Raw genomic sequence first — 21,781 nt, 5'->3', positions numbered from 1 at the left:
GCATGGATGCTCCTTGATTGCTGCCTTAGTCTCTGGGAGCTCCAATGGTCCTGCTTAGGTGACCCTGTTGATCTAACACTTTTTATAACCATTGAGATGATTATGTAATTTTTTTGGTCTTTGATATATTTATGCACATAGTAGAAATTATTGCCAACAAAGAATTTTATATCTAAATTCCCCCATGGTGAAAAGTTTTTCTCCTTTTATATCCCATGACATATTTTCTTTATTTCAGTATTAAAACCTCCTTTTTTAGCAGTTGAGGATCTTTGAACAGTTTAACACTTGTCTATAAGCATACCCCCACCACACACACACAAACACATGTTGAAGCTGAAGAGATGGGTGAGCAGTAATGAGCACTTCTTGTTCTTTCAGAGGACCTGGTTTTTCTGCCACTCACATGGGGGCTCACAACCATCTGTAACCACAAGTCCAGAGTTTGTGTGACAGCGTCTTCTAAACTCTGCATATGTTGCACATACATGCAGCCAAAACACTCGTATACATCAAATAAATAATTATAACAAGATTTTAAGAATACAATAATTATTTAAAATAAACACATGCTCTTTCCTGGTAAATCCAGAATTCTGATAATGACCAAAGCACTTAGATTTCAACTACACCTATGTGTCAAATTGGGAAGCATTATTAACTTTCCATGAAAGAAATCAGCATGCTGTGATATTTTCTCTAGTCTTTTTAATGTTGTTCAAAGAAGGTTTGTTATAGGTTTTTTTTAATATGTATCAGAAAACTAGTATATGGGACTTTCAAAGAGTTTAATGAGAGTTGTATAGTGGAATCATAAGTTTTTAGTTTTCAAAGATTGATTTCAAAATATAGCTGGTATATATGATCTCCTTGTCAATATTTTTGCTTAGATTTAATAGTTAAAGAATTTGCATTTAGTTGAGGCCCCAGTTCTTTAGGTGCAGAAATACACATTGTATGTGTCACATGTAATATATTATTAAAAACATAAGTAGATTCACAGTAATAGAAATCACAAAACTTGTGGATATTACAAGCAACATAGAGCAAGGAACAGTGGTAATCTATATATTCTCAAGGGTTTGGGAGATTACTGTGAGGCTGTTCATCTTAGAGTTGTTGCTATATTTTTCTAACCCAATTTCCCAGTAAAACAAATCTCGACTCAATCAGTAATAAGCTATAAGTCTAGATTGGGCAGATCCCTACTATACTACTCTATTCCCATCTATATTAACCCATATAACTTGAGGTTTCTCCAGGCCAGGAGCTTCTCTCCAGCCTCTCCTTCAATCCTCTGATCCTTTATAGATCCTCTTCCTTCCCATCAATCTTCCATAGCTCCTCCCCCTTCCCATGGATCCCTTTCTCCTCCCCCAAACCCTCAGCTCCTCCTCCTTCCTCCTGCCCAATCATTGGTTCAAACCTTTATTTGAAAAGTTAAGGTGGGGAGAAGGTACCCAAGGTTAACTCCTCATCTGCAGCCCCTCCCAGGAGTGGAATTAGCATCAAAATAAAAGCCCAGGGCTATCCAGAACATAGAGTAAGTCTTTCAAGGTAAGGTAGGAATTTCTTAATTATGGAGCTCCTGCTTAGCATGCAGAAGGTACTGGGTTTAATCCAAAGGACCACAACAAATAAACAACAATAATCAGATAATAACAAGAGAGAAATGTCTAGCTCCTATGGATGCTGCATATTAACATAGGACAATCGCTTATTGGAAATGAAGATTGGGACCATATGTGACTGTGGGTGGATACCTATATTCCTGAATAACACCCTCAAATGAAAAGGCATTGTCTCACTAGTGAACAATTCTACATTTTATGAAAAAGTCTAATAAACTCTTCAAGTATTGTAGGAGAAGAGCTCCTGCAGAGCATGATGATGTAGAAGTGAGCATCTGTCCTACAATAACTGTTTAGTGAAGATCTTAGATCATAATAAAGATGTATTCATTTGTATTTTATGTGTGGGCGTGGTTTTGCAGCATATATATGTCTGCATAATGTGTATGAAGTGATGGAGGGTTGAATCCTTTGAAACCTGCAGATGACTGTTAGCCAGCATGTGGTTACAGGAAACAAACCCTGTTCCCTGCAAGCACATCCAGTGGTCATAATCCCTGCTGGGGATCCTTTCTGTCTCCCAGATAAGATTTTCCATGGTATGGATTTGAAAATATTAGTAATGGAACATTCACTGACTACTGTAGATCTTATCTCTAAATGATTAAAACAAACAAACAAACATACATACAAACAAACAACTCTTGGTAACTTTTAAAAGTATTCTATTGGGCTCAGTATTGATTAAAGAGAGGAGACACTGATAGATCATAGACATTCTGTGAAACAGAAATTTAGCAAACCCCAGGACAGGGTCTTTCATATCCCTTCACTACTTTGCCGCCTCCTAAGCTTTGGGAAGAGCAAAACAAATCTTAAGTAGAATACAAATAAGGAAAACTGGAAAGAACATAGAAGTAGCAAGTACAATTAGCACAAGGGGCCTGAAGGAAGGGATTGCAGAGGTCATGTGTCCTAAAAGGTCAGATGTCATAAACAAGAAAGGAATTAAAACCTGAAGAGCAAGGCTTCCTGCTAGAGAGGTCCAGGTGTAAGATTAAAGGAGCCGGACAAAGAAGCAAGACTTGGTTTTCCAGAGGCACAGATTAAAGGGGAAATTTTTTTTAAATAGGACCAATAACATCGAATGCTAACAACCAGCTCTTGTCAGCAAAGCCCCAAAATTAATAGTCACAAATTATAAGTGAATATAAATAAGCAGAAAATTCGACCAACAAATTATGATTTTTAAAAATCTCCTAACTGAATTTTTCTCTCTTTCTCTGTACAAGTGGACATGTTCAGAAATTTCGAATATTGCAGAATGGTTGGTGGAAAACTTACATTTTTATTGCTATAGGCTCACTTTGTACAACTTTACCGCTGCTCTGTTTTCCATCTAATTTACCTGGTGAGTATAAAAAGAAATATAATTAGTCACATTATTTTTTACCCTATGCTCCCATTCTTAAAGCACTGATAAAATAATTTCAAAATGAGTAAAAGCATACTCCTCCTGGTATTATTCTGTGATGAAAGAGCATTATCATTGTTTTGTTGTCATTTTTATGAAACCAAGAGGATCCCATCCAAATATTATATTTATGAGCTAGATTTTTATTTGTATGTATTTATGCTACCTGTTATTTCTTCTTTTATCCCAGCATGTTTAAAGTTATTAGATGCTTTTAAATATGAAAGTATGCTTAAATCTATTTATCCAATGTTAGTCACATTCTCTATTATAACAGAACTTACTGGATCTCTTTCTCTCTCTGTATATTATATATATATATATATATGTATATATATGATTCATATATGTATGATCACAAATATCATATATTTCTTTAGAATGACTTACAAGCTCTGGTGCAGCTAATCCAACAATGTCTGTCTGTGAAAAGATGGTCAGTAGTTGCTCAGTCCATGAGTGAGGATGCCTCAGCTTATGTTCAATACATACTGAAGTTACAAAGTAGGCTCTAATGCCAGTGAAGGAATGGACTTGCTAATGATGAAGGCCAAAGCAAGCAGGGAAAGAGGAAAAGGGGTCAGGAAATGTCTGAATGTTCAGGTTGAGTTCTTAAAGAAATAAATAGAAATGAAGGATAAAAGTACAATATATACAAATATTTGGAAAAAAGCTGAAACAATTCTGGAAAGGAAATCTCATCACTAACAGAGCTTATGCTGGAGCTCGTTTTGTTTTTGTTGTTGTTTGTTTGGTTGGTTGGTTTTTTGGTTTGGTTGGTTGTTTTTTTTTTTGTTTTTTGAGTTTTGTTTTTTTGTTGTTGTTGTTTTTGTTTTTGTTTTTTTGGTTTTTTTTTGGTTTTGGTTTGTTTCTTGAGGAGGAGGAGGATTTTACTCTAGGCCTAGCTGTATTGGAACTCACTCCATAGATCATGTTGTTCTTGAAATCAAAGATTCAAGTGTCTCTCCCTTCCAATTGCTATGACTTAAGGTGTGTGCCACCAACATCTGGCTAAATAATCCATTTTTAAATAAATACAAATAGACAATGAATATTTGAAGAAGATTTGGTGTCTTTTTCCATTATGGACTTGTAAATTTGACCTGCATTATAATTCCATTTCCACATGGTCAGAACAGCTATCCCCAAGAGAATTAATGCTTATGAGAACGTGGGGAAAGAAAAAAAGTTTACTCAGTGCTGGTGGCAATATAAACTTCTTTTTATATTTTTTTATTAGATATATTCTTTATTTACATTTCAAAAGTTGTTCCCTTTACTGGTCCCTCCCCCCCAAAAATGCCCTAACTCTTTCCCCCCCCCCCCCTGTTCACCAATACACCCACTCCAGCTACCCTGTCCTGGTATTCCCCTACATTGCAGCATCAAGCCTTCTCAGGACCAAGGGCCTCTCCTCCTTTCAATGTTCAAGAAGGCCATCCTCTGCTGCATATGCATCTGGAGTCATGGGTCCCTCCATGTGTACTCTGGTTGATGGTTTATTCCCTGGCAGCTCTGGGGGTACTAAGTGGCACATATTGTTGTTCCTTCTATGGTACTGCAAACTCCTTTAGCTCCTTGGGTCCTTTCTCTAGCTCCTCCATTGTGGACCCTGTGCTCAGTTTAAGGGCTGGCTGGCTGTGTCCCGCTCTGTATTTGTCATGCACTGGCAGAGCCACCCAGGTGACGGCTATATCAGGTTCCAGTCAGTAAGCATTTGTTAGCATCCACAATAGTGTCTGGATTTTGTACCTGTATATTGAATTGATCCTAAAGTTACTCTGGAGGTTTTCTTCTAAAGAAAAAATTCAGAAAATCTGGGGCTGGGGAGATGTTTTAGCTGTTGACAATGCATACCACTCTTGCAGAGGACCTGAATTTGGTCACAACTACCTGTATCTGTGGGATACACAGGAAATTGCTCATGTGCACATATTTTCTCACACACAAATTTATACATATTTAATTTCTTTTCAAACCTGAAAATAAAACTATGATATAACTTAATTACATGACTGTCCCATAGGTACGCCTGAGTAGCTGTGTATCTTTAGTCACTATTTACAATAACTAGAAGATGGAACTAATCTAAATATTTGTAAACAGTTTAATGGGATAAAGAAAACATAGTACTATGCACAATGGAATTTTATTCAGCTGTAAAGAAAAATAACATCATGAGAGAATCAGGAATTCTTATGTTAAGTTAAACAACTGAAACTCAGATAGTCTAATACCAAATGTTTTTTCTTCCATAAATAGGATGTAAATATAAAAAACACATGTATTTACACATGCTTGTGAGTAGTATGTGTGTACCTGTGTGTGCATATGTGCAGAGGCATTGTGGTTGTGGCAAGTAGAGAAGTAATGGGGGGAGGATCTGAAGAGAGCTTAAGGGAAGTTGGATAGGCAGTAATGAAATACAGATAATACATGAGCCGAATGTGAGACTGACAGGGAGAGGAATCAATGGGGGTGGGTAGTCGTGACATGTGGGTAAGCAATAGGGAAAGAAAACAAATAAAAACAGAGTATGATGGTATTTACACAGGGAAAAAGTTATGAAGCCAACGACTTTATGTGCTAACCTAAAAGATTTAAAGTAATTGTTTAACAACTTTAGCAATCAGAGAAGTGCAATTTGAGATTGGTTTGAGATTGAATCTTTTACCACCCAGAGTGGCTGTCCTTAAGGAAGTGCCAATGTGACATCATCCAGGAAAAGTGAAACCTTCATTACTCTTACTGCACTATTCACAACAACCATGAGTTAAAGCCTGCCTAGAAATACAACAACAAAATACTGGGTGAGGAAAATTTGTTACCCAGGGCACTTCACTCAGATGTAAAGAATAGTCATGACATTTGCAGGAAAAATGCTATGGTGGCAGGGACATGTAGGCTATGAAGGGCCAAACGGGCTGCATGAGAAGAAAAGATAAAGGAGGGTAAGAGATGGCAGTGATTAAAATCATGTCAAGTAAGAAAGTATAATGATATGATTACAAGAATGAAAATATTATAATCACATTTATTATTATTATTATTATTATTATTGCATTATTACTATGTATTCTTGCATGAACTTCTACCTTCGTTCCATAAAATACTTCGCGATTATTAAAAGAAGCATTAAGCCATGGTGATCTGATAATGTGCATGGGATTATTTCAATCCTCTATCTGTTGAGGCCTGTTTTGTGACAAATCATATGGTCAATATTGGAAAAGGTCCCATGAAGTACTAAGAAAGTACCACGAGGTGCTGAGAAGGTATATTCTTTTATTTTAGGATGAAATGTTCTGTAGATACATGTTAAATCCATTTCGTTTATAACAATGGAGAGCCCACATACACATGGCAGCTGAACAAAGCCCTGCTCAATGATAACTTGTTCACGGAAGAAATAGAGAAAGAAATTAAATACCTTTTAAGAATTTAGTGAAAATGAAGGCATATCATATCAAAACTTATGGGGCACAATGAAAAGAGCCTCTTTTTGAGGCTCTGAGTGCCTCCAAAAAGAAATTGGAGGGACAGAGCAGACAGGTGCAGACAGGAACACAGGAGCTGGGCAGCACCACAGCATCTGTGAACCTATCCTGCCAGGAGACATCTGCTCTGCAGGGAGTCCCTCAGTAAGAGATGAGGTCACCATCTTCACTCCAAAGTTAGATAAGGATCTGTTAGACCATCCAAACAGTTACATAACCCCCAAAGAAATAGAAGCAGTTATTGAAAGTTTCCCAACCAAAAAAAGCACAGAACCAGATGCTTTTAGTGCAGAATTCTATCAGACCTTCTTCAAGGAAGACCTGACACCAATACTCTTCAAACTATTCTACAAAATAGAAACAGAAGGAGCACTATCCAACACATTCAACGAAGTCACAATTATGTTGATACCAAAATTACACAAAGATCCAACAAAGAAAGAGAACTTCAAACCAATTTCCCTTACGAATATTGATGTAAAAATGCTCAATAAAATTCTTGTAAACCAAATCCAAGAACTTATCAATAGGATCATTCACCACAATGCAGTAGGTTTCATCCTAGGGATGCAGGGAAATCCATCAATGTGATACACTACATAAAAAATCTCAAAGAAAAAACAGATTGTCATTTTATTAGATGCTGAAAAAATCATTTGAAAAAATTCAGCATCCTGTCATGTTAAAAGTTTTAGAAAGAACAGACATTCAAGGGCCATAACTAAACACAGTAAAAGCAATATACAGCAAACATCAAAGTTAATGGAGAGAAACTTGAAGCAATCACACTAAAATCAAGGACTAGACAAGGCTGACCTCTCTCTCTCTCTCCAGATTTATTCAATATAGTACTTGAAGTTCTAGCTAGAGGAATTAGATAATAAAAGGAGATCAAAGGGATACAAATTAGAAAGGAAGAAGTCAAATTATCACTATTTGCAGATGCTATGATAGCATACATAAGAGACCCAAAAAACTCCACTAGAGAACTCCTAAAGCTGACAAACAACTTCAGCAAAGTGGCCAGATATAAAATTAACTCAAACAAATCAGTAGCCTTCTTATAGTCAAAGGATAAACAAGCTGAGAAAGTAATTAGGGAAATGACACCCTTCACAATAGTCACAAACAATATAAAATATTTTTGTGTGACTCTAACCAAACAAGTTCTGTATGACAAGAACTTCAGGTCTCTGAAGAAGGAAATCGAAAGAGATCTCAGAAAATGGAAAAAGCTTCCATTCTCATGGATTGGCAAGATTAAAATAGGAAAAATGGCATATTGCCAAAAGTAATATACAGATTCAGTGCAATCCCGATCAAAATTCCAACTCAGTTCTTCAAAGAGCTAGAAAGAGCAATTCTCAACTTCATCTGGAATAACAAAAACCCAGGATAGCTAAAACTATTCTTACCAGTAAAAGAACTTCTGGGGGAATCAGTATCCCGAACTTCAAGTGGTACTACAGAGCAATAGTGTTAAAAACTGCATGGTATTGGTACAGTGACAGGAAGGTAGATCAATGGAATAGAATTGAAGACCCAGAAATGAATCCACATCCAATATGATCACTTGATCTTTGGTAAAGGAGCTAAAACCATCCAGTGGAAAAAAAATAGCCTTTTCAACAAATGGTGCTGGTTCAACTGGAGGTCAGCATGCAGAAGATTGCAAATCAATCCATATGTATGTATATATATAACTTAATTTTGAAAGAAAATTAAATGTAATTAAGTAAAATACAAATTTTTAACTAATTTTTGGTATGGACATTATGGAAATAAAGCAATATGGTTACTTATTAACAAAATCACAGGAAGAATTCATGAAACACATGACTTTCTAAAAATGCCAATATATATATGCATAAACACACACACACAAATGTATTCATAGCATAGTCATTATAAGCATTCTCCAATCAGAAAACAATGAGGCTATGTCTATTTTTAAGCATTGAGAAGCTTATATCCAGTAATTATTTTTTAATTTTCATTTTCAAATCAATCCATTCTTATTCCCTTGTACTATGCTCAAGTCCAAGTTGATCAAGGACCTCCACATAAAACCAGACACACTGAAACTAATAGAAAAGACACTGGGGAACAGCCTTGAGCACATGGGCACAGGGGAAAATTTCCTGAACAGAACACCAATAGCTTATGCTCTAAGATCAAGAATTGACAAATGGAACTTAATAAAATTACAAAGTTTCTGTAAGGCAAAGGACACTGTCAATAGGACAAAACAGCAACCAACAAATTGGGAAAAGATCTTCAACAACCCTATATCCAACAGAGGTCTAATATCCAATACATACAAACAATTCAAGGAGTTAGAATCCAGAGAGCCAAAAACCCTATTAAAAATGCGGTTCAGAGCTAAACAAAAATTTTCAACTGAGGAATATCAAATGGCTGAGAAGCACCTAAAGTAATATACAACATCATTAGTCATCAGGGAAATGCAAATCAAAACAATTCTGAGATTTCATCACACATCACTCAGAATGGCTAAGATCAAAAACTCAGGAGACAGCAGGTAATGGTGAGTATGTAGAGAAAGAGGAAGACACCTCCACTGCTGGTGGGATTGAAAGATGGAACAACCACTCTGGAAATCAGTCTGGCAGTTCCTCAGAAAACTGGGCATGATACTAGGGGAGGACCCTGTTATACCAATCCTGGGCACATACCCAGAGGATTCCCCAGCATGTAATAAGGACACATGCTCCACTATGTTCATAGCAGCCCTTTTTTATAATAGCCAGAAACTGGAAAGAACCCAGATATCCCTCAATGTAGAATGGATACAGAAAATTAGGTATATTTACACTATGGAATACTACTCAGCAATTAAAAACAACAAATTCATGAAATTCTTAGGCAAATGGATAGAACTGGAAAATATTATCCTAAGTGAGGTAACCCAATCACAAAAGAACACTCATGGTATGCACTCACTGATAAGTGAATATTAGCCCAGGAGCTTGGAATACCCAAGACACAATTCACATGTCAAATGATGCTCAAGAAGAAGGAAGAACAAAGTATGGATACTCTGGTCCTTCTTAGAAGGGGTAACAAAATACTCACAGAAGGAGACACAGAGTCAATATGTGGAGCAGAGACTGAGGGAAATGCCATCTAGAGACTACCCCACCTAGTGATCCATCCCATACACAGTTACAAAATCCTGACACTATTATTGATGCCTACAAGTACTTGCTGAATGGAGCCAGATGTAGCTGTCATCTGGGAGGCTCTGCTTGTGCATGACAAATACAGACTTGGACACTCTCAGCCCACCATTGTAGTGAGCTCAGGGTACTCCCAATGGGAGAGCTAGAAAGGACACAAGGAACTGAAGGGTTTTGCAGCACCATAGGAGGAACTATGATAAATATGCATCCAGTACTATCAGAGCTCCCAGGGACAAAAACATCAGATAGTACACATGGAATCTCCTATGGTTCCAGAAGCATAGGTAGCAGAGGATGGCCTTGTTGGACATCAAAGAAAAGAGATGCCCCTGGTCCTAGAAAGGTTCAATGCAGCAGTGTAGGGGAATACCAGGCCAGGGAATCATTAGGGGGTTTATTGGGAAACGGGGAGGGGAGATGGCTTATGGGACTTTCAGTGGGGGGGGTCAGGAAAAGGGAAATCATTTGAAATGTAAATAAAGAATATATTTTAAAAAAAGAAATAAATTGGAGAAAGCATACACTAGCCGCTTGATAGCACACCTAAAATCTCTAAAACAAAAGGAAGCAAATAGACCCAAGGGATGTAGACAAGAGGAAATAATCAAACTCAAAGCTGAAATAAAACAAGTAGAAACAAAAACAACTATACAAAGAAACAACAAAACCAGGATCTGGTTGTTTGAAAAATATCAACAAGATACGTAAACCCTTAGCCAGACTAGCCAGAAGGCACAGAGACTGTATCCAAATTAAGAAAATCAGAAATGAAAAGGGAGACATAACAAAGTAACCTAAGGAAATTAAAAAAAATCATCAGATCCTACTACAAAATATTTACTCATCAAAATTGGAAAATCTGGATAAAATGGACAATTTTCTAGAAAGAAACCAAGTGCCAAAGTTAAATCAGGATCAGATAAAGCATAAACATGTCCCATAACACCTGAAGAAGTATCAGCAGTCATTAAAAGTCTCCCAACCAAAAAGGCCCAAGACCAGATGGTTTTCGTATAAAATTCTATCAGACCTTCCAAGAAGATCTAATACCAATATTCTTCAAACTATTCCACAAATATAAACAGAAGAAATACCACCCAATTTGTTCTATGAAGCCACAATTACACTTATACCTAAACCACATGAAGAGCAAACAAAGTAAGAGTACTTCAGAACAATTTACCTTATGAATATCGTAGCAAAAATACTCAATAAAATTCTTGCAAATGAAATCAAAGAACACATAAAACAATCATCCATCATGATCAAGACAACTTCATCCGCGGGATACAGAGATGGTTCCATATATGGAAATCCATAAATGTAATCCACTATATAAACAAACTCAAAGGAAAGAAAACACATGATCATCTCATTGTATGCTGAAAAATTATATGACAAAATTCAACACCCCTTCATGGTAAAAGTCTTGGAAAGATCAGGAATTGAAGGCCCATACCTAAACATATTCAAAGGAATATAAAGCAAGCCAGTAACCAGTAACCACCATCAAACTAAATGAAGAAAAACTTGAAGCAATCCCACTAAAATCGTTGGCTAGACAGGCTGCCCACTGTCTCCCTACCTGTTCAGCATAGTACTTGAAGTCCTAGGCAGAGCCTAGTCAACAAAAGGATGTCAAAGTGATACATATTGGAAAGGAAGAAGTCAAATTATCACTATTTGCAGATGATATGATAGTATACATAAGAAACCCCAAAAATTCCACCAAAGAACTACTAACCCTGATAAATTCAGCAAAGTGGCTGGATATATAATTCAAACAAATCAGTAGCCTCCTTCTACTCAAAGGATAAATAGGCTGAGAAAGAAATTATGGAAATGACACCCTTCACAATAGTCACAAACAATATAAAATACCATGATATGATTCTAGCTAAACAAGTGAAAGATCTGTATGACAAGAACTTGAAGTATCTGAAGAAAGAAATCAAACAAGACCTCAAAAGATGGAAAGATGTCCCATGCTCATGGGTTAGAAGGATTACTAGAGTAAAAATGGCTATCTTACCAAAGGCAATCTACAGATTTAATGAAATCTCCATCAAAATTACACCTCAATTTTTCGTAAAGTTAGAATGAGCAATTTCCAAATTCCTTTGGAATAACAAAATACCCAGGATAGCAAAAAAATATACTTAAACAGCCAGAGAACTTCTGTGGGGGGGGGGAGAAATCACCATCACTGACCTCACAGCAATAGTGTTAAAAACTGTATGGTACTGGTACAAAGACAAGCAGGAAGACCAATGGAATAGAAATTAAGATGCAGAAATGAACCCATACACCTATGGTGACTTGATACTTAACAATGGAGCTAAAACCCTCTGGTGGAAAAAAAAGAGCATTTTCAACAAATGGTGCTGGCTCAACTGGAAGTCATGACATAGAAGAATGCATATCAACCCATTCTTTTTCATTATTATTAGATATTTTCTTTATTTACATTTCAAATGTTATCCCCTTTCCTTTTTTCCCCTCCTAAAAACTCCCTATCCCATCCCCCCTCCCTGTTCACTAACATACCCACTCTTGCTTCCCTGTACTGGCATTCCTCGACATTGGGACAATGAGCCCCATTCTTCTTTTTTGTACAAAGCTCAAGTCCAAGTGGATTCAGGACCTCCAGATAAAACTGGATACACTGAAAATGATAGAATAGAAACTAGGGTAGGGCTCCAAACACATGCACACAGAGAAACTTCTTGAACAGAATTCTAATGGCTTATGCTCTAAGATAAAGAATTGACAAAAGGGACCTCATAAAATTGCAAAGCTTCAGTAAAGCAAAGGACACTGTCAATAGGATAAAAGACAATCAACACATTGGGAAAAGATATTTAACAATCCTATATCCAATAGAGGACTAATATCCAACATATACAAAGAACTAAAGAAGTTAGATACCAGATAATCACTTAATATTAGAAAATGTGGTACCTAGCTGAACAAATAATTTTCAACTGAGGAATATCAAATGGCCAAGAAGCACCTAAAGAAATGTTCAACATCCCTAGTTATCAAGGAAATGAAAGTAAAAACAACCTTGAGATAACACCTCACACTAGTCAGAATGGCTAAGATCAAAACCTCAGGTGACAGTCGATGTTGGTGAGAATATGGAGAAAGAGGAACGCTTCTCCATTGCTGGTGGGATTGCAAGCTGGTACAACCATCTGGAAATCAATCTGGAAGTTCCCCAGAAAATTAGACATAGTACTACCTGAGGACCCATCTATACCATTCCTGGGCATACACCCAAACGATGCTCCAACATGTAGTAAGGACACATGTTCTATTATGTTCATAGCAGCCATATTTATAATAGCCAAAAGCTGGAAAGAATCCAGATGTCCTTCAACAGAGGCATGGATACAGAAAAATGTGGTACATTTACATAATGGAGTACTCCTCAGATATTAAAAACAATGAATTCATGCCATTCTTAGGCAAATGGATGGAACTAGAAAATATCATCCTGAGTGAGGAAGATATGCACTCCCTGAAAAGTAGATATTAGCCCAGAAGCCTGAAATAACCTAAGACACAATTCACAGACCACATGAAGCTCAAAAACCTGGAAGAACAAATTGTATTTTCTTCAGTCCTTCTTAGACAGGGAACAAAATACCCATGGGAGGAGATACAGAGACAAATTGTGGAGCAGAGACTTAAGGAAAGGCCATCTACAGACTACCCCACCTGGACATCCATCCCATATACAGTTGCTAAACTCAGACACTATTGTGGATGCCAGAAGTGCATGATGACAGAAACCTGATATAGGTGTATCCTGAGAGGCCCTGCCAGAGCCTGACAAATACAGAAGTGGATGTTCACAGCCAACCATTGGACTGAGCAAGGGCTCCCGAATGGAGGAGTTAGAGAAAGAACTGAAGGAGCTGAAGTGATTTGAAACCCATAGGAAGAACAACAATACCAGACCCCCAGAACTCCCAGGGATGAAACCACCAACCAAGAAGTAAATATGGGAAGACCCATGGCTCTAGCCACATATGTAGCAAGGCACATATGTATGCTGCCTTGTCTGGCAGCAATGAGAAGAGAGGATCTTGGACCTGTGAAGTCTCGATGCCCCAGTGTAGGGGAAAAAGAGAGTGGCTGAGTGGGGGAATACTCTCTTAGAAGCGGGGGTTAAGGGGATGGGCTTGGGAGTTTCTGGGGTGAGAAGAATGGGGAAAAGAAATACCTTTTGAAATATAAATAAAGACAATATCCAATAAAAATGGAAACATATAATTTGTGATACGGAAATTTTGGAGGGGCAATTTTTGGAGGGGTAGTTTTTGAGCTGTTCATCATATGTTATTTATTGAATATGGCTTTTGACTCCTCCCTGAAATTATGAATTAATTCCGCAATAGATACCACACTTTCAGCAGTTAAGAGACACATATAATGGCTAATTGAAATGTGAAATTTTTCACTATCAATGAATTGTGTTTTGCAAAGCACTACTATTGTTGAAGAATTTGCATTCTGAAACACACATTAGTTTTACTGTGTTTAACATAACTCACTTGCCATTCCATGAAAAATGAAATTATTATAATGTGTAAAAATACATGATGTATATTTTCATATACTAACTTTGATATAAAAAAAACATTATTTTCCTTGTGACCTACAGGTGCACACAAGATAAGACTTGCAAAAAATCAGGAACATCCCTGCATTGACAAGAGACTTATAAATAAGGAAATCAAGCCTAATTTGAAAAGTGTTCTCCATGCTATATGGGTAAAGTAAAATATTTCTGTTAACAAGCCAGTTAAATTGACCTATGTCATTTCCTTATAAAGTTAAGACTTTAAGAATAATGTAACCCAATCACAAAAGAATACACATGGAATGCAATCTGATAAGTGGATATTAATTAGCCCAGAAGCTCTGAATACTGAAGACACAATTAGCATATCAAATGATTCCCATGAAGAAGTAAGGAGAGGGCCCTGATCCTGGAAAGGCTTGATCCAGCATTGTAGGGGAGTACCAGGACAGAGAAAAGGGAGGGGGAAAGATAGGAGAATGGATGGAGAGAAGAGGACTTATGGGACATATGGGGAGGGGGGAAGTGGGAAAGAGGAAAGCATTTGGAATGTAAACAAAGAATATAGAAAATAAAAAAATATATAAAAATTTTTAAATTTTTTTAAAAAATACTTTAAGAAGGTTTTTAATTTATGTTTGCACAAAAGGTTTAGAGTCCCTTAGATAAATTACTATATTATACATTTTCCTTATAATGGAAAGAAATAGCTCCCTTATATGATATTATTAAAGACAGGCGTAGTGTTAGATAGTGATTTTTGATGATCACATGGCATTTATAGTTTAAAGAATGACAATGTCCTCATTTTAATCCAAAAAAAACACAGTTATAGACAACTTAATAATTCATTTTCTCTTTGAATATATGCATAGTATAAGAATTATTTGCTACATGATATGAAAAATGGACATAATATTGTTCTGTGCATGCAATGATAAATATCAGAATTCCTATTTCATATTATGTACACAGATTGTTTTCAGAGTCACAAATTTTTTATGGTAATATAAAATGGTTAATGCAAACCTTGGACTATATCAATATATATAGAACATAGAAGAGAAAAGCATTTAAAATGAGTTTTAAATGATGTAAAACATAAAAGTATATAGGTTAGATTATATAAAAGCAAAAATATTTCTCCCATTAATTAATCTATAGGCGATAATGGTTACCTAAATGCAAGAAGTTAATATTTAGAATAAATTGGGAATTCTTAGGTAATCAACTCAAACGATAAAGAAGTGTAACTGAATCCATGCACAAACACACTTAAATTATATAGAGAAATACACAGGTTTGTGTTTATTGGCATGTATGTAGATATCCATGTATGTTCAGATTCACCTGGAAATATGCAGGTGACTTCATGTGTGCTTCTTTAGGAGCTATCCATCTTTATTTTCTTTTTCGAAACACTCCAGCCTGGAACTAGATATGTAGGCTAAACTAACTTGCTAATAGGCCTCAGGACCATCCCCCATCTCTCAGCACTGATTTTATGAGTGTGTCCCTCTCTGTCTGGCAGTTTTAAAATATGAGTTATGGGGGATGAGTTCAGATCCTTGAGTAAAGAAAGCATTTTACCAACTGGGGCATCTCTCCAGCCCTCACACTGCAGATTTATATGAAACCATAGAAACACAAAACAAATAAATACTATCTTGTATATGTCTTTATCACAAAATTTAGAAGTATACAAATGTTAGCAATGATGATCAAATATTTCAAAATATGTGGTCTTTGCTATTGTTTTGTGACAAAACTTACTAGCCTAACATAAAACTGTCTTATTTATAAGTGCAATATTTAGATGAAGCTTATCCTCCTTAGCTATTGCTCTGTAGTACTGCCTGAGGTCTGAGATACTGATTCCCCTAGAAGTTCATTTACTGGTGAGAATAGTTTTAGCTATCCTGGGATTTTGGTATTCCAGATGAATTTGAGAATTGCTCTTTCTAACTCTATGAAGAATTGAATTGGAATTTTGATGGGAATTGCATTGAATCTGAGGATTGCTTTTGGCAAGATGGTCATTTTTACTTTATTAATTCTGCCAATCCATGAGCATGGAAGACCTTTCAATTTTCTGAGGTCTTCTTCAATTTCTTTCTTCAGAGACTTAAAGTTCTTGTCATACAGATCTTTCACTTGTTTGTTTAGAGTCAAACCCCAAGATACTTTTTACTGTTTGTGATTATTATGAAGGGTGTCATTTCCCTTCCTGTTTATCCTTTGAGTATAGGAAGGCTACTGATTTGTTTGAGATAATTTTATATCTGGACACTTAGCTGAAGTTATCAGCTGTAGGAGTTCTCTGGTGGAGCTTTTTGAGTCCCTTAAGTATATTATCATATCATCTACAAATAGTGATAATTTGAATTCTTCCTTTCCAATTTGTATCCCTTTGACTTCCTTTTGTTGACTAATTTCTCTAGCTAGAACTTCAAGCCTAAAATGAATAGATGGGGAGAGAGAGGGCAGCCTTGTCTAGTCCCTGATTTTAGTAGGATTGCTTCAAGTTTCTCTCCATTTAGTTTGATGTTGGTTACTGGTTTGCTGTATATTGCTTTTACTATGTTTAGGTATGGGCCTTGAATTCCTGATCTTTCCAAGACTTTGAACATAAAAGGATGCTGAATTTTATCAAATGCCTTTTCAGCATCTAATAAAATGATCATGTGTTTTTTCTTTGACTTTGGTTATGTAGTGGATTACATTGATGGATTTCCATATATTGCACTGTCCCTGCAATCCCTGGGATGAAGCCTACTTGATCATGGTGAATGATCATTTTGATGTGGTCTTGGATTCAGTTGGCAAGGGTTTTATTGAGTATTTTTGCATCAATATTCATAAAGGAAATTGCTTTGAAGTTCTCTATCTTTGTTGGATCTATGTGTAGTTTGGGTATCAGCATTTGGTATTGTGGCTTCATCAAACACGTTGGGTAGTGTTCCTTCTGTTTCTATTTTATGGAATAGTTTTAAGAGTATTGGTGTTAGGTCTTCTTTGAAGGTCTGATAGAATTCTTCACTAAAACCATCTGGTCCTGTGCTTTTTTTTTTTGGTTCAGAGATTGTAAATGACCATTTCTATTTCTTTAGGAGTTATGGTACTCTTTAGATGGTCTATCTGATCTTGATTTAACTTTGGTATTTGGAATCTGTCTAGAAAATTGTCAATTTTATCCAGATTTTCCAGATGTGTTGATTATAGGTTTCTGTAGTAGGATCTGATGATTTTTTTTTGAATTTCCTCAGTTTCTCTTGTTATATCTCCCTTTTCATTTCTGATTTTGTAAATTTGGATACTGTCTCTGTGCTCTCTGGTTAGTCTGGCTAAGGGTTTATTGATCTTGTTGATTTTCTCTAAGAACCAGTTCCTGGTTTTGTTGATACTTTGTATGGTTGTTTTTGTTTCTACTTCGTTGATTTCAGTCCTGAGTCTGATGATTTCCTGCCTTCTACTCCTCTTGGGTGAATTAACTTCTTTCTGTTGTAAAGCTTTCAAGTGTGCTGTCGAGCTGCTAGTGTAAGCTCTCTTCAACTTCATTTTAGAGGCACTCAGAGATAAGTGTTTTCCTCAGTACTGCTTTCATTGTGTTCCATAAATTTGGGTGTGATGTGTCTTCATTCTCATTAGATTTTAAAATGTCTTTGATTTTTTTCCTTATTTCTTCCTTAGACAAGTTATCATTGAGAAGAGCATTGTTCAGCTTCCATGTGTATGTGGACTTTCTGTTGGTTTTGCTGCTATTGAAGACCACCCTTACTCTATACTGATCTGATAGAATGCATGGGATTAGTTCAGTCTCCTCTGTTGAGGTCTGTTTTGTGCCCAATTATAAGGTCAATTTTAGAGAAGGTACCATGACGTGCTGAGAGGAAAGTATATCCTTTCAATTTAGGATGAAATGTTCTACAGATATCTGCTAAATCCATTTGGTCCAACGCTTCACTTAGTTTCACTGTGTCTCTGTTTAGTTTGTGTTTCCCTGATCAGTCCAATGAGGAGAGTGGGGTATTGAAGTCACCTACAATTATTGTGTGCAGTGCACTGTGTGCTTTGAGCTTTAGTAAAGTTTCTTTTACAAATGAGAGTGCCCTTGCATTTGGAGCATAGATGTTCAGAATTGAGAGTTCTTCTTGGTAGATTTTGTTCAGTTCCCTCACTTGTTCATGTTTTAGCAAACACAAGTCCTTTAAGGGATTTTTGTGTTTCTGTTTTAAGGGCTTCTGTCTGTTGACCCATGTTCTCCTGTATTTCTTTAAGTGATTTTTGTTTCCTCATTATGGACTTCTACTTGTTGACCCATGTTCTCTTGTATTTCTTTAAGGGAATTTTGTGTTTCCTTTTTAAGTGCTTCTACCTTTAAGTGTTTCCTCTTTATGGACTTCTACTTGTTGATCCATGTTCTCCTGTACTTCTTTAAGTGAGTTATTTATGTCCTTCTTGAAATCTTCTATCAGCATCATGAGATGTTATTTTAAATCCAGATCATGCTTTTCTTGTGCGTTGGGATATCCAGGGCTTGCTGTTGTGGGAGAAGTTGATTCAGATGGTGCCATGTTGCCTTGGTTTCTCTTGGTAGTCTTCTTGCCTTTTGCCATCTGATTATCTCTGGTGTTAGCTGGTGTTGCTGTCCCTTACTGTGGCTTATCTGTCATGCAAGCCTCTGTATCTGTGCTCCTTGGAGGTCTGTTTTCTATGTGTACACTGTTTTGTAGGTACTCCTTTGAGACCTGCTCTTTTGTGGTTGTATTTGGGTATGTAGCTCGGTGGCTTTGGTAATTGCAAAACTCCTGTCCCAGGCTTTTCCTAGGCTCTTGTGTCCTCAGTGTTTCCAGCTGTTTCCTCTGAGGCGCAGGGGTGATCCTACTGTGTTGCAGGGCCTCTCTGCACTCCTGAGTGGTTAGCTACCTCTGTGCATCACTGGAATATGTTACATGGTGGCAGAGGGTGGTCCCAAGCTGGAGAAGGAAACCAGAGGGTTTCCACCAGAGGGTTCCAGGTGTGATCCTCTGGTAAGGGTGGTTCTACCTGTGCAGGCAGGTCTCTCTGAACTCCTGGGTGGTTAAGCTGCCTCCTCCCTGCGTCAACTGGGTATGGCAGGCTGTGCCAGAGGATGGACCCAAGCTGAGTACAGCAACATTTGTGAGTTTAAATATTTAATTTTATTGGAAACAATAAATAAAATGAAACCACATGATGTAAAATTAGATAGCACTTACCATTTGACTTAGGTAAATGCTTAAATATGAATGTATCCAATAAGACACTGAGAAATACATTCAACAAGCTACCTGATCCATAGGTAAAAGTTACATTTGCTGTAAATAGAAACCAAATTACAAGTCTCTTATGAAATGTGTCTATTAGGCAATTATATAATTTTACATAATTTCAATCATTAGATTTAGACTATAGAAAGACAGTGGTGCATGGGATGAGGTAAAATCATTGTGCTATGATTTGTTCTATTTCAGTGTCTACTGAGGAACCCAGTGATGTTGACCCAGATATTCTGCAAAATCACAGAGTCTTTGACTTTTAAGGCATCCTCACACTTTTTGCCCCTATATTTACAAACTCATTTTTTATTGACGCCAGTACATTCTGCTATGCTCACAGGTAGATGTTTCTTCTTACTGGGTTTATTTCTATATTTTCACAATGTGCATATTTAAGTGGGATATATTTTTAAGAAATATGTCAGGTAAGCAGAAGACAGCAAGAATATTGTACTGGAGTGCCATTTGCTAAAACTATCAAGAGAGGAACACTCCCAATACCACGAAAATATTTTTAATACATAAAATTTCACAATGCACTTTCTATTGTTATCTTCCTGCCACCACATCTACATGCCTGCCCATTCCTGTTTAAGAAACACCCCTTCTTAAAACCACAATCCTTCCTACTTTTAACTGCTTCTCTAACTTTCTTCTTGTACTCAATGTACAAGTATTCTTTTCCTTCTTGAGTACTGTTTTTACTCAGTGCTTTTCTAAAATATGTGCATTGACTACCGATTCTCCTATTTCTTTCAACAGAAACCATATGTTTCAGATTCAGATGGGTATGAACTTAATGCATTGAAACTACGCTGTGCTATTCTTTCTTCTTAATTGCCAAAATGTAATAGGACTTCAAACCATAAGCCCATATAAAATTACATGCAATTCAGGTATTTTATTTACAAGCCATATGCCTAGATTAGGCCAATCTGGGGCTTCAATACCTTATTCTCCAGCTATAAAAATCCTTGTTCCTTTCTATTTCTCCTAGCTATGCAGTTCTGATCCATGGCTGCTTCCTCCTCCTCTGTCTACCTCTTCTCTCTCTCTCTCTCTCTCTCTCTCTCTCTCTCTCTCTCTCTCTCTCTCTCTCTCTCTCTCTCTCTCTCTCTCCCTCTCTGTCTCTCTCTCTCTCTCTCTGCCTCTCTCTCTGTCTCTCTCTGTCTCTTTCTCTCTCTCTCCCCATCTCATCTCTCCTTGCAACCAACTTTCTCCATCTCCTACACAAGTACATGCTCTAGACTTTTATTAAATTGGGGAAAAGGTTCAAGTGGCATTATTTGAGTAACTTAGGATCTGCTGACATGGGCAATCCCATCTTGATTAATCAGTATTCAGGATTAGAAGATAAGAAACATTAAATCTACACAGGACACCAGGGAGAACCAACTGTTTATGTACATACAACAGTTTACCTATTATTATACTAAGAGATATAAAATTACATTTGATCTTAATTCTTATAAACAATGGCATAATACCTCAGGGCACTGATATCATTTCATCTATAGATATATTTTTTCTTTTTTATTGTATATTTTCTTTATTTACATTTCAAATATCTTCCACTTTCCAGGTCTCCCTTTTTTTTTAAATTCAATATATTTTTTATTTACATTTCAAATGATTTCCCCTTTTCCTTGCCCCCTACTCCCCAAAAGTCCCATAAGCCCTCTTCCCTCCCCATGTTCTCCCATCCACCCCTTCCCACTTCCCTGGTCTGGTTTTGCCCTATACTGCTACACTGGGTCTTTCCAGAACCAGGCCACTCCTCCGTTCTTCTTATACAGCATTTGATATGTGGATTATGTTTTGGGTATTCCAGTTTTCCAGGCTAATATCCACTTATTAGTGAGTGCATACCATGATTAATCTTTTGAGACTGGGTTACCTCACTTAGTATGATGTTCTCCAGCTCCATCCATTTGTCAAAGAATTTCATGAATTCATTTCATGTATTCGCAATGGCTGAATAGTACTCCATTGTATATATATATAGCACATTTTTTGCATCCATTCTTCTGTTGAGAGTTACCTGGGTTCTTTCCAGGTTCTGGTTATTATAAATAGGGCTGCTATGAACATAGTGGAGCATGTATCCTTATTACCTGTTGGGGAATCCTCTGAGTATATGCCCAGGAG

General features: G+C 36.8%; 1 protein-coding gene across 1 annotated transcript in view; it reads left to right on the top strand.

Moving 5' to 3' along the window:
• Positions 1 to 21,781, top strand: part of LOC127692777 (solute carrier organic anion transporter family member 6C1-like) — a 111,904-nt gene that overhangs the window by 35,544 nt on the left and 54,579 nt on the right. The window contains exons 5-7 of the mRNA XM_052193374.1: positions 2,864 to 2,982; positions 14,418 to 14,527; positions 19,829 to 19,973. Of these exons, the coding sequence (XP_052049334.1) occupies positions 2,864 to 2,982; positions 14,418 to 14,527; positions 19,829 to 19,973 (374 nt within the window). The remainder of the gene's footprint in view (positions 1 to 2,863; positions 2,983 to 14,417; positions 14,528 to 19,828; positions 19,974 to 21,781) is intronic.

This window comes from Apodemus sylvaticus, chromosome 9, assembly GCF_947179515.1.
Source record: "Apodemus sylvaticus chromosome 9, mApoSyl1.1, whole genome shotgun sequence".
In the NCBI taxonomy this organism is placed as follows: Eukaryota; Metazoa; Chordata; class Mammalia; order Rodentia; family Muridae; genus Apodemus; species Apodemus sylvaticus.
Note: the sequence above shows the minus strand (reverse complement) of the source record. Positions and strands in the feature narration are given on the sequence as shown.